A 14,346-nucleotide genomic window follows, 5' to 3' on the forward strand; every position below is an offset into this window, starting at 1 on the left:
CACTGGTGAGGAAACGACAGAACCCTCCTTTTACACATGCTGAGCAACGTGCTCACATGCTCCGCGGGAACTAATTTCAGAAGTTTAATTTCATGTAAGCCAGCACAGAGCCAGAGGCGGTGACATCCATTAGCTCACGGAGGAAAGCTATCATCTCTCATACGCCCTGGCCCACAAAGGTTGAAAGGAAAGCTAGATAGTAAAAACATTGCAATAGAACTCCATTTCTGTTTTGAGTCAGCTGTGTGGGACAAAAGCCTCCAATTTCTTGGTATCTCACAGGGAAAAGAATCACTAAAAGCTTCGAGACAAATGCCTCTATGCCGATGGCACTTCTCAGGTTGATTTTTGATCACTTGATATTTTGTGCAAACTAAGTTATATATATTTATTTGCACTGACCAATCAACAGTGACAAAATTAATAAGGCCTTCTTTAAGCTTTGAGCACCATTAAAGGATTTTCCAAGGATGTTTCTTCATTCAAAAGGATATAATTACACTTAAACAAGTTATCATGTTTGTGCGTTGCAAGTACAAAAGCACCTCTTACGGGTCTTGTCTTGACACTTCCATCGTGTTTCTTTGTTCTTCTTGTTAGGTTGTTTTTTATAAAGGAGCTGCACTACTATCCCATTTTTTCATCGACGTTTTATCTCTCAACTTCTGATAAGAGAAGATTCTTTCCTTTATAGAACCTGTGTTTTCTCAAATTTTCATTTTTACAGAAACTTGTCAGGAAACATTTTGTAAATCCAGAATGATTTCACCCTTTTCAAATCCTCTCTATTTCTGATCTTTCTCATTTTCTGGTATTAGTTCTTCAACCAAAATAACTCAGCAGTGGCCTTTAAAAAATTCAAGCAATGAATTGAAAGAAAATTGCCATTATTGCCTCAATCAATTATCTGTAACCTCAGACGAACAAATTTTAAAAACCATTACATATGCTAATATATGCACACCAGTGTTCCAGCTGGCTTGCACCAAGGCTACAATTATGCGTAAGAGTCAGGAAATTATGTGTGGAAAGGATAATGAGCAGCATTGTCTGCCCAATTACCAAGTTTGCATATGCAAACAATAATTTTGCAAATCTGTGCCTGGCGAGCGTTTTTTCCTGAAGTTGCATCAGCAGCTCTAAGGTTAACTGTAACAGCAAAGTAACCCAAAACCACCTCAACTCTGCTTCAACCCATCCGCCCTTTTTTAAAGGGAAGAAAAGCACTTCATCTGAAGGTGATTAGATGGGAACGCATGCCAGCCCAGCTCTGGCACAATCTGCCGATTGCTGAAAGGCCAACCAAGGGTGTTGCTTAAAGCACGTATGTGAACGTCTATAAAGATTCCAGTGGAGAGCTGGGTAACTGGGAATTACGCTTCTTTTTTTCAGGGATTCAGATTTGTTCCTGCTCGACTCTCGAACAATCTGGGCCGCAGAAGAAGGGTGGCTGGTGTTTGACATTACTGCAACCAGTAATCACTGGGTGGTGAATCCCCAACACAATCTTGGCCTGCAGCTATCCGTGGAAGGCATCGATGGTGAGTGTCAGATACCAACACCAATCAGTGAGTCTCCGTTTCAGGTTTATGATTCCCAGCCAGGGGAAGCCTTAAGCATTTAGTCCTCTTTCCTTTGAATAGGATTTCTTAGGCATGTTTTTCCTGAATTTGCCTAACTTGCAAAGAATAGTAATAATAAAAAATTAATCCATCAACATATTTCAGGTTAAGGATGCACTGAAATGCTTTAACAGATTGGTAACGTGTCTGCAGTCATCTCAGTGTTAGCTTTGTACACATCCCCATCGAGGCAGGCATACGCTGCTGGCTGATTTGCAGGTAGTGCGGTCTGGTCGAGGAGGCAGGAAGAAACTTTGCTATGTGCGAAAAGACACAACGGACTGCTGCAGGAGGCTGGTATTAATTGGCACAAAAGTTCCGTCAAATTCAGAAGACAGCTAGAAACCATTTTAGTTTCCTTTGTGGCAGTAGAAATGTCTAGTAACCATTTAGATTGCATAGAACCGTGCCCGGTCTGGACATCAAGGTCTGCAGTGTGCTGATGGTACAAACCTGTGAGGTTTGGGAATGGGTAGGAGGACCTGGCTCTGAAACATCTCCAGAAAAGCTGTATTTAGAATCAGGCAGGGAATTTTCCTAACCAGGTCTTAACTAGAAAGTCACGCTGCTTTCTCTTAAAGTCAAGATTCCTGATGTTCACTTGGAGATTTGTGCAAGGAAACCAAAGTATCCTGGATCTTCTGGGGGGTTCCCAGGACCTGGGACCATCTGGAACTGCCTGGCTGCCCCACAGGAGAGGCTAAGCAAAACCCAGCTTATGACTATTATAAATACTCTGAATGTGGTTATCTAAGGACATCTGTTCATTCTCCAGATATGCATCTAAGTCATCAATTGCTATTGGTTTTTATGCAACACTGAATGTTTCCAGTAAGTAATATTTTGCATAAAGACTGTACAAAGCAGTTTTGAATGGGGCACCCTATGGAGAGTCACTTATGTGAAAGGGTGATATTCCTCATGTGAGACCTGCGCACAGAGGGGTGCACAGGGGTTGTTTTAACCTGCCCTTCCCGAGTGATCAGCAAATGCAGAAACCCAAACACAGATACAAAGCAGGAGCTTCACCGTGGAAGTAACTAGTCCCCATCTCAATGACAGATGACTTTTGCCATCTTTGTGTAAAGATTCAAATTCAACCTGATTTACAAGTTAATCTTAACTCTTAAAGCTCAAACAGTGAGGCAAATTAACAGCCAAGACAAGCATAACCCATTTTCAAACATCTGTCCTTGTTTTAATTTCCCGTTTGCCTCGTGAAGGAAGCTCTTGGAAGCACAGAAGTTGTGTCCACAAACGTGGCATATTCATTCAGTTGTGGTTCACATACTGGAAAACCATCAAGACCCAGCCCAGAGTCCATAGAAAAGCGATAGCTGGAAGCAGGCTTGCTGCCTCTAAATACTGTGGATAATACAGTATCACACTTACACTCTTCTACCAAAAAAGTCATCTTATGTCTCTGGCCCTCCCCATCCTCACCTAGTGATTTTGCAGCAAAAGTCAATCCCTTTTTTCAGCACAAAGGAGGAAGGCAGCTGATTTCTGAATACGTTGCAGATTTCAGTGGAGACTTTTCAGGGTCCTACATCCAGGGAAATGCTGCAACTTTGCACACACTTAAGTAACTCTGCTCTACTGGAGCAATCGGAAGCAGGCCCTTAAAAGCATACGGCCAGATCTATCCCAGAGAGCGCTTTCGAAGACAGAAATTCCCAGGTTCAGTGATAAGTGCATTCTCATCTGTTATTTAACTCAGTGAAAATTAGGAGTCTGATTTCTTTTTACACTCCTAAAAAATCTAGCTGAGTTTGTAAAGGGTTGAAATCATACATAAAGTGACTTGCTGCTTTCTCACAACAGACGGACAAAATACTTTAATCAGCCTATCACTAAAGTTAGAAAAGCCAACTGCAGTGTTTAAAAAGTAAATACAGAGATACAGGAGCTGATTCTCTTGTCTTCTGAAACGAAGTCCCCTGGCAGCACACCTTTGCACTGCCATTTCTCCACCATACAAGTGAATTTTTCTTCCTATTTTGAATGGCAAGGACATGTCCTTCCTTGCGCCCCAGGTTTCATTTTGGATTTAGACCAACTGTGTGCGCTAACAAGAAACTGCTTTTGCATCTAGACTTCACATGAAAATCATATGCTGCAAACACTGCAGGATTTTGATGCAACACTATATGCTTGGGCAACCCCCAAAGCTTTAAGAAAATTAGAAAAAATAATTTTTTTTTTCTTTGCATCTGTCTTTACATATAGAGATCTCTAACCACGAAGCCATATAGTCTATGTAAAAAAAATTCTGACATCACAAGCACTATCCAGATGAGATTACACAAAAGAAATTAAACTGATCTTTGTATGTCTTTATAATCTTGCGAGATAAGTCTATCAACATGTATAACTAAGGGTGGAATCAAAGGATATTTGTTTACTCTTAGAAAATGGGGATCAGCTCAAGCAGCAAGCCAAAGAGATGTTGGAGTGACTCAGTAGCCTTCAGCAAGCTCTCAGCCCAGCACCTGATACGCCTTGCTCGGCAGCGGCATGTGGGAACAGCAGCTGCCCAATTAGGGTTACTTCATTTATTACTTAAGATCCCATTTTTGACAGTACTAAAAAAGCAGCTTCGTAAAAGCTGATAAAGCCGTGCCCCTCTGGTTCAAGAGCGCAACTTTAGTTCTTTTGGGAGAGGTTTATTAGTCTGATGGGGACTACACGTGCGTCCTTGTGTTTAACCTTGCTTTCTGGATGTATAGGAAAGTTAGAAAGTGGATTTTTCCCATCTTTATTAAAAAGAAATACGCTACTTCGCATACAGAGCATTACATGCCTTTTTTCCCCTAAGGAAACACTGCCACCATAATGGTCTTGAACATGACATGTCGGTGTTACGTGAGGAATTCATTGGTCAAATGCTCCTTATTGCTGCGCTAATGCAAATCCATTAAACATGTCAGTGCGAGGCTGGGTCCCCTCCCTGCATACCGCTGACCTACTCTCTAGAGACATGGTAAAGGTAAAATAATTTACACTGGACAAACCACAGCCATAGATGTACTTGCTAGTTTAAACAGCTTTGGGAAGCAGAAAGGCTTCTTTGAAGGGGCAGGAAAAGCCATAAGAGCGGTGTTCAGTGAGCTCGAACTCCTGCAGCTGAGCTTGTTTTCAGGAAATAAGGCTTCAATCTGGCAAAGCCTGAGCACAAGTGGAACTACTTATATATTTAGCATTAGCTACTTGCTTAAGCACTTTGTGGGCTCAGCCTCAAACGTTTAAAATGAGAGCTGTTTGGACAAGTTTCCAGAAAGGAGCTTAAGCAGAAGGTGAAGAAGTTGTTGACGTGTGTCCACATAGAAATCTACATACATGAGTTTTTTGCATCTGCTGTTTTCACCCAAGCTTTCCTGCTGCCCTGAGATCAGTTTTGCTTTACCTAGTTTACGAGGCCTGGCCCCGCTCCTCTGCGGGCGGCGTGACGTGGGGCCCGGCCACGCCGGGCAGCCGTCGTGCTGCCAAGCTGCCATTAAAACACCTCCCGAGCCAGTCCTCTCCACAAATCCCATATATTGCAGCTCGCTGGGCTGCACGCTTAAAAAAATAAAGAAGGGACTTCAGCCGAGGCCTGTCCGTTTCTTGGCCCTGAGGTTTAACCACAGCCCCCTTTTCTGGGCCTGTCACCCTTACCACTCTTTTGGGCACGTGCAAGAGCAGAAATGGAAACAATTCCAGAAAGACAATAATTTGTAAGCCTTGGCATTTACTTTAGTCATCTTAAAAACAGCAGTTTTAGAGTATTACCTAGGAATACTTCAGGTTACCAGCTTCATCCCACACATTAGTCAGAAACTAGTAAGATAAGGAAATATTTGCCAGCGGGCTGTAGAGCCGCTCGCCTGCTCTCCCGGGCCAGGCTGCCTTTCAGGTCTTCTCTAGGAAAGTGTCAGCTGTCCCAGCTCTGTCCTTAGCAAAAGGATCACAAAATCCATTAACATAACTTTGACTCAGTAGCTCGGAGCAGAATAAAACTGGATATCACCCCTGCTTTTCACAACGGGGCCCAGACACCCTTTGGAGGCAACAGGGAGGAACGGTAGATTACCTCCTGCCACCCGCTCCTTGCGTCTTTTCTAAACAATTGGACTCATTCTGCAGAGAAACCACCTAATCGTCTTCTACCAAAAATAAAATTACTTTTAAAAGCCAGGCAGCATGAACAGTAATCAATAGTTTTAGAGCAAAGTTATCGCGTACGGTAGAGCTCAGATACAGCAATAAGCAAAATGTCTCTAAAAATCTGAACTATTTGTTTCTCTCAGCTACAGCATATCTGGAACTCTGTCAACATTTCATACAAGGCATTTTTATTTTAAGCTAATAACCTTCAGTGGGAATTTAGTGTTCCTATGGGCCGAGTTTTATGGCTTCTTTTATAGGATCTCTTCAAATTATAGGTTGGTGAACTTAAAGAAACCCCTCTAAAGAATGCAGGAAAAGTTAATGCTAAGCGGATTTAGGGTAAAATAATTATATGTAGGAGTATTTTATGTAACTTTTACACGCAGATATAAAGTGAAGTTAGCTGTGCTGAGCTGCTCTTGTCAGAAGCAGCTCTGCCGATTAAGTCCAGGCCCTTGGTGGATCGACGCATACAGACGTGCCTGGGAATCACCCTCACCACCAGGCAGCAGCTCTCCGCCCTGTTACCCTTACTGCATCTGCTGAAAATGAAAAGTTGCTGCAGCCCCTCTTACCAGTCCATTCTGTTATTAAGGGCAAAGCATCAATCCCAAACTGGCGGGTCTAATAGGAAGGCACGGCCCGCAGAACAAGCAGCCGTTCACGGTTGCCTTCTTCAAAGCCACCGAGGTCCACCTCCGCAGTATTCGCTCCACGGGAGGGAAGCAAAGGAGCCAGAATCGATCAAAAACGCCAAAGAACCAGGAAGCTTTCCGGGTGTCGAACATCGCAGGTACAGCGCGGGTTGCCGGGTCCGTGGTTCTGGGTCTGGGATAATGCTCTGCTGGATAGGAATGGTTTCTCCCATACTCAGCCTGTTTGTTGTCTCTCTGGTCTACCACTAGTATTCTCTTACTGGTTTGAAGCTGCTTGGGGTTAGGGATTGTTCAAAGAAAATTAGAAAAATAATGATCCTTTGAAACAATGTTAAACTGAGGGATTTCTTAATCCAATATTAAAAAAAAAAGACCATCTAACCAGAAAGCTCTCCTTTTCTCCCACATGAAATAAATTATAATTTTGAAATATAAGACAATTACATTCAACCAATGAGTAAGTGATCAAAACAATAATATATTTCAGTGGATTTGAATCAAAATGCTGTAGATTTTCAGAGTTGGCAATTTTAAGTTTAATCCCCAAAAATCTTAGTAGTCCCAAAAGTTTTGCATGGAAAACCCACTTGTTGCTCAGGGTAACTGGAGCTATTCTGGGGGGAGCTGTGCTTCCTAATATGGAAGAAAACTCCATCAGCCATTTGAAATAGAAACGTGGCTTAATTACGAGATACCTCAGAATAACGGGCCCTTGGTGACCGTCCCAGCAGGAACCGCAGTGCAGGGCCAGCTCTGCTGAGGGCAGTGGCAAATTCCAGCTCTATTTTTGCGAGCGCTTCACTAAATGGAAGGAGAGCTTGCAAGAGGTGGAAGGAAGAGAGCAACATAGGGAAGAATATCATCTTGCGTGACCACCTTCGCCTTGGGTTGCTTGGGGTTACCTGCAAGGCTATGGGAGAACTCTCTCCCATCAGTCTTGTTGGAGCTTCCTAATCTTTAATCGGCTTATTCCTGCCCCAGAACTAACAATGTTTTTCTGCTGCCCTGGTTATAGGTGTGGCTTCTCTGACGTGCCCACGCATATGTATTCCTGTACCTCTCACATGAAATCCTAGTGTCCCTTGAAATGGTTTTCCATGGCTTCTGTTTCCGAGCTCTGGGGTTTGCAGTTCCCCAACATAGACGGTCTGCAGTTTAAGTGTGTGTTTTTATCATCTATTTGCTATATCAATTCAATTTTTAAAGGATGGATAATGGACAAAAGAATTTCTTACTACTGCGAGTAGGCTAGAAACGTCCCTGTAACCAACGTTCTGCTTCCACCTTGGGGACCCCATGTTGAGTTAGTTTCCAACAACAGGAGTTTTAAAAAAAAAAAAAAAATTCCAGTACTTCTACCTGGGTCTCCAGCTCAGGCTCTGTGTCCAGGATAGACACAACTTTAAAACTGCCCTGGTAGCTGTAGTTTTTGAGATCCATGATTCAGACCCATGTTTTATTCTTTGGCTTCAGCACTGTCACCCATTGCAAGAAGTCTGTAATCCGGATCCAGGTGCACTGGACAGAACAGATTTCACATTGCCGTAATGTCATGTGTTGCCTTGTAGGCTTGAAGGTGCAACTATCAACAGTAACGCAGGTGATTCAAAGACAGTTAGAAATTTAGGAAATAGGTAAATGGTGCCTTTCCCTATCACTCCTTTCACAGGTTCTCATTTTATATAGTAAGCAATAATCAGAGAGATCTGCTTTTTGCTAATATAAGGTCAGAGGAAGCCCAGGAAAAAAGAAGAAGCTATTTTCCCAGGCCTTCTTTGGCTTTGCACAAAAAGCTGGAGGGGCATTTCGCATGTATTGAACCCAACCATTATTTTATGACTAAAACTGAAAATGTTTTTTAAAAAAATAAAGCCACAAGTGCAACAGATGAGCAGTGATGCCTCACTCCCTGTTGGGGCATTGCGGAGGGCTGCAGGTCCTGGGACAACCCAGCCTTACAGACCCCCTTTCCCCCCATGCAGAGAACAGCAGCAGTGACCAGCGACAAGCCTGCAAGAAGCACGAGCTCTACGTCAGCTTCAGGGACCTGGGGTGGCAGGTAAGGGCTGTGAGTGACCGTGGTGTCTGCATGTCACTTACTGAGCTACACTAGTGAGAACAAGCCAATAACTGGATATTTTTGTTATCCCGGGGCGGGGGGGGGGGAAATTGAATATTGCCTTTAGCATGCTTAAGAAGTGCTTCTGCAAAGTTAGGTTATACAAATATTTAGTGTGAGACTGGCTAGAAACAAAACACACTTAAGTCCTTTCGAGAAAACGTGGCCCCCCGAAATTCCTCCAGCAGTGCTGAACGCACATACGGCGTTTTCATCTGCCAGTTCTTTTAGACCTGGTTAAAGATTTCCATTTCTGATAGCTTGTACCTGCAATGGGTGGAGTGATCCTTGTGGACAGCCAGGAGGACACTGCTGAATGGATAAACTAAATCCAGCTACCTTATGGGCATGTTTGCAAAGCGGAATATGCCCCTCCGGGAAAAGCAGCTGCTTGAGAGGTGTCTAGGATAGCATTAGAAAACCCAGAGTACCAGATTTTTGCAGGCTACTGTAACTGCATGTAGATGTATGAATTGTTAGATTATGTGCTGTTCTGCTTCTTGTTTCACGGCACCATATTTCTGTCTTTCTCCACAATTTAACATCTTCAATTTAATCAAGGACTGGATCATCGCTCCGGAGGGCTACGCTGCGTATTACTGTGAAGGAGAATGTGCTTTCCCGTTGAATTCATACATGAATGCTACAAATCATGCCATTGTACAGACACTGGTAGGTGCACCGTAGCTCCTAGCACAAGAGGTATTTCTGATAGGTGCTACTCAGGAATAATTCATACACAAAAAGGCTCTTTAAGCTAACAAGAGAAGGAAGGTCTGCATTAGCTCATTAAGATGCCTGCAGCATCTGGCTAAACATGTCTAGCCAAGTGGCCTGAATTAATAGTTGGCTAGGAATTACCCTGTCTTTGCTGCAAGCATTGACATGCTCTCTCTAGTTTCAAAGGGCCCTATGATAGACATCTTAATGGTGGTATGGTCCCACTGCACGGGAAGGGAAGAGCGGGATGAGACCCACTATCAGCATCTCTTGGAAAAACTCTGCCAGGACCCGCTATAGGCTGCTGCCAAAAGCAGATCTGGGGGGACAGACCGAGGAAGGGGTCAGCGAATCTCAAAATTACACAGCCCAGCTGCTCTGTGGGTGTATTTGCGTTATGAAATTGTGCAAAGATGTCCAGATGGGAGCCCTGAGCTGGCGTGTCCTTGTCACGCAGAGCCTGTGCTCAGGGGGACTGTTGGCTGGGGGCCACCCAGCCTCAGCTGTGTCACGAAAGCCAGTGCACCAGAGCTCTTGGCATGGGCCAGAAGACATGCCGGCCCCGAGTACCCCGGCTGACCTGCCTGGGTGCCCTCCCCTACCCAGCTCGGGTGCACCTTAGCAGCCCAGACCCCCTGCACTCATCAGCAGGGCACGCAGAGGCCCCCTCCACCCTTTCATCTGCATCCCACGTCCTCTGCGCATCTAAGGACACCGCTGTAAAAAATATTAGGGAAACTAGAATAGTCTGCGTTTCTCCAGGGGAAGAACATGTCTTCACGTTTTTCTCCCAGTAGATTGCTTTTTATTTGCTTTTTTCCCCTCTCTGTGGAGGTCCCACAGCAGGGGGTGCAGGGGACCCGGAGCCCTTGGCCCCAGCTGGGTCTTGGTGCTGCCAGCCGCAGGGACAGGGGTCCCCACCCAGGGCTGATGGGATTTCTCACAAAACCTTGCCTGCACGTCCTGCAGAGTTTATCGTAACTGGGTACACTTCTGCAGAACGCTGACTGCTCTGACAAACGGGAATTTTCTAATGAAAGCCTGCCTCACTGAAAGATTTCCAACTAGATCTGACTTGGGGTGCGTGCATCAGCCTCCGTACATGCAGGGGACATCTCAAGACATTTGTACACAAAGCCAGGTGTTCGAAACATGTCTGAGTGAGCGTATGGGACAGACAGAAGCTTGCCTGGGAAAGAAAAATACGGAGGAGAGGGGAAAAGTAAATCTTAACATGCCTCTACTTTTGTTCCCCAGGTTCACTTTATAAACCCAGAGACTGTGCCGAAACCCTGCTGTGCTCCTACACAACTCAATGCCATCTCAGTGCTCTATTTTGATGACAGTTCCAACGTTATCTTAAAAAAATACAGGAACATGGTGGTACGAGCATGTGGCTGTCATTAGATTTGTAGGGGGAAAAAAAAGTTATTTGTAAAGAGTGTTTTTGTATGGCTACGTGGGGGAGGGGAAAAGGTTAGCACTCCAGCAACGGGTTTAAAAAAATCCCAAAGAGTTTTTAGGATGGGGCTTCTGAAAGTTCAGACAATGGAACAGTTTCTGGATCGAAGTGGCATTTGAACACATTTTGTTTTAGTTTATTACAGACAATGAGCTTGTAAACTGAAACAAGCCAGAGAAACCATTTAAAACCAAATCTGCCTACAAAATTGGCTCCTGCAATACATACTTTTGCAAATGAGTCTTTTCTGAAGATTGCAAACTCACCAGTGTTGATTGCGAGTCAGAAAAATAATAATCTGTCCAAGGTGAGAATGTGCTGTGACTAATAAGCATGTGCAGTTCCTGTAATACAGTTTGCAATAAAATAAGTGAACAAAATATACCTGGAGTGAACAGGTATTTTGTTAGAGAGTTATTACTTCCACCCCTCTGCTTCAATTTCATAAGCAAAACTAAAGATTAATTACATGCAACTTCCAGTTTTAAACTATAGTAGCAAAAGCTATATCTGGATCGACGCAAATTCAAAAGACAGATCAGTTTAAGGAAAGAAAAAAGAATTTTCTAATTGACAAGCAAAAAACCTGAAGAAAATAGTTCCAAAGGGCAAGACTTTTTGGGTATACTTTTTCTTCTGTCAACAGGGAAGGAAATTTCCTGTAGCAACCAGAAAGAAATTGAATTTGCTATGAACTTGAAACAGGAAAGCAGCAAAATGTTAAGAAACAGGGATTAAACCTAATGTTTAGCTAGGGTAGCCTGAGCAGTTATGGAGTTGTGAAAGCCAGCTAAAGATCCTGCGCCTGTTTGGAAAATGTCAATTGACTTCACTGACAGAACAAGTTCCAACGCTTTTTTAAACACGTGGAGGCTCACGTACAGAAGGTGCTGTAAGCTGGGACGTACACCCAGCACCTCGCAGACTCAGCTAGAAACAAGCCAGGAAGCCTTACTTCCCAGGGTCCGTGTTTACGATAAAAGTCTGCTCTATTATTAGATTCACCTTAAAAAGAAAAAAGCCAAAACTTCCCAAACCAACCCAAAAAATCCAAACCCAAAAACTCCAAACCCAAAAAATCCCCCTTTCAAGAGCCACACCAACAAGCTGGAACCAGAAGCAAGAAAATGTCCCCTCAAGGCTTTTCTTTTTCCTTCTTTTAAAGTCACAGGTTACACAAACATCACACTTACGTAATTAAAACTCAATTAAAGTTGTGGGGAATAAGAATACAAAGTAGCAGTAACCAATCACAACCCAATTCAACACTTTGGCGTACGTCGCAGTTACAAAAGTAGGGTCGTCATAAATTTCACCAGGGAGATAGAAAATCCCGTCGAACACAACACCAGGTCCGCAGCACACCCAGCTCTAAATCTCCAAACTTCAAAACCCTAAACCTCCAGCAGAGGTCCGGAACATAATAAACCCCTGGAGGCGGTTCTGTCTGCTCTAGAGAGAGAGACGGGGTGATACAGCCGCTGTGGGACCTTGGCTCCGTATCTTGCCTTAGAGGAGAGTTAGGAGAAAGAAGATAAATGAATGCAATCGCCCGATTCTGAAAGCCACTCACAGATCTTCTTCCTTTAAGTCACAGATCAAATCCAGACCAGATGCCTCATGTTAAAAAGAATAAGGAAGAAAAAGAAATTACTACAAAATAAATTGGAAACTTGTTTCTGATGGTCTAATTCTCATTTCATTCAAGTCAATTGGTGTTTTCCCAGCAGTTTTCTCAGCAGCAGGATTAGGCTCATGGGAAAGCGGAATTCTGTCCGTGGCATCGGTAGGTTTTGGACTGGGGCCACGGCAAGCAGTTGCCACACTGCTTCCAATGCAGGCGACAAACATCTGCAGGAGCATGCTCTGCAAGCACGGCTCCAGCAAACTTCTTAAGTGCCCCAAGGTGAGGCTTTGGCCAAAGAATTACAGACCCCCAAAGGACGGGACAACAGCTGAAGCCAAAAGACCGTCTCTCCCTGGAGCCTGCAGCCAAGGCTGTCTGCGACAGGCAGCCAAGACTGCCCTCAGTGCATCTCTTTAAATTAGAGTGAGGTACTGAAATCACATGGATTGGAAGCATCTTTTGACATTGTGTACGTATATACACCAGTGCTTCTGTAAACCTCCTAAAGGAAGTTAAGGTGCTGCCTAGAAAGTTAAAGCTAATCGTGCCTAAACTTCCACTATTTAGTAGTCGAGGATTAGTTTTTTCTTGCGGGTGTTTCAGTGTTGGTGGTCACTGCGGTGGTGTATTGCATTTGTAACTTGGACCACAGTATCTTGCTGTATAGGATTCATATATTAAATATTATGTGGGGATTGTTTCTGGTTTGGGTTTGGTTTTGTTTTTTTATTAAACAGGATTTCTGTTGCTAGGCTTGACATCAGCTTCACTGTTTGTACATTTTTATGTAAATAGTTGTCACAAGCGGAAGAAGAATTATTTATTTCCATCTCTGAATTCCTTTTCAATCACATCCAGGAAAAATGATTCTCGGTTCCTAAACACATTTGTTTCCTTATTTAAGAAGATATTTATTAACAGTTGGCAAAAATGCGTACGCTTTTCTGGTTCTTCTCATAGAGCAGTTGTCAGAAGCCTTTTGTACAAACTACTAAAATAAATCATTGCAACTTTACAAAAGATATCCCAACAATGTCGTGTATCTGTGTGGTTATTCTCCCTACATTCAGAGAACCTTTTTGGCTAGGTGATATATTTCATCTCGAGCCTGTGTTTTCATGCAGCTCAATCTCTATATACAGGCAAAATCGGCACATGTCGCTGTCTGGTGTGACTTCTTCAGTCCAAATACAACAGAGAGGGAAGAATGCAAAAAAAATATGAATATGTTTTGCAGACTGCATTGCAAAGATCCATGATTGAATTATAGTGCAGCTGTCAGCAGCTGTTTCAAAGAAGCAGGGGGTAAATTAGTTCTGTTTACTGCTAACATAGTTCAGAGATTTAGTCATCCCAATAAAATTATAGAGGCACAAGAAAGGAAAAAAAGAAACTCCAGAGGAGCATCAGCCAAGAAGCTGACATTTTCTAATTTAGATTGTTTTAGCATATTTCAGAGATGCTGCTGGCATGAGGTTTCCTACTGTGGATACCACACCGCATTGCTATGGAGGCAGCTGAAAAAAAAATAATGGTCTAAATCCCTGTATTAACTAAACATTATATCTTCAGGGCATAACAGCAATTTTGGGGTTCTTGTTTACTTTGAACTCTGAGCAGAGTTGTGCCAATTTATGTAGATGGATTTGCTGATCCAGAGGCTTAAATCATCAGCATTTTGGAGTCAAACTACCATCTTTCACAAGCGATTACAAATTCATAAGTAAATTTGCTTCATGACCGATCTGAAGCCCAGCGGAGCATCAGTGGGAAGACCTTTGCTGACATAAACTGATGCCTACTTGGCTTTTGTATGCCTTGACTGATTTTCAGAGGATCCTCTGGTATTTCTCAGTGTGGTCCCGATTCTCTGCATTTAGACCCAGCATAAATCAGAGGCGGTTCCAGCAAGGGGAGGAAAAATTAAAAATAAAATAACAACTATCCTGCTTTACAGTGCCAGTCTTGCAGCCAGCAGAAGCTTTTCCACT

The 14,346-nt window shown here is 43.4% G+C and overlaps 1 protein-coding gene across 1 annotated transcript in view; it reads left to right on the plus strand.

Annotated features, from left to right (window-relative positions):
* The window catches only part of BMP7 (bone morphogenetic protein 7), a 47,990-nt gene extending 34,607 nt beyond the window's left edge, over window positions 1-13,383 (plus strand). Inside the window, exons 3-7 of the mRNA XM_075108702.1 lie at window positions 1,393-1,541; window positions 6,367-6,564; window positions 8,410-8,486; window positions 9,108-9,218; window positions 10,524-13,383. Of these exons, the coding sequence (XP_074964803.1) occupies window positions 1,393-1,541; window positions 6,367-6,564; window positions 8,410-8,486; window positions 9,108-9,218; window positions 10,524-10,673 (685 nt within the window). The 3' untranslated portion in view covers window positions 10,674-13,383. The remainder of the gene's footprint in view (window positions 1-1,392; window positions 1,542-6,366; window positions 6,565-8,409; window positions 8,487-9,107; window positions 9,219-10,523) is intronic.
* The last annotated feature ends 963 nt before the right edge of the window (window positions 13,384-14,346 follow it).

Source organism: Phalacrocorax aristotelis, chromosome 13, assembly GCF_949628215.1.
Source record: "Phalacrocorax aristotelis chromosome 13, bGulAri2.1, whole genome shotgun sequence".
NCBI lineage: Eukaryota > Metazoa > Chordata > Aves > Suliformes > Phalacrocoracidae > Phalacrocorax > Phalacrocorax aristotelis.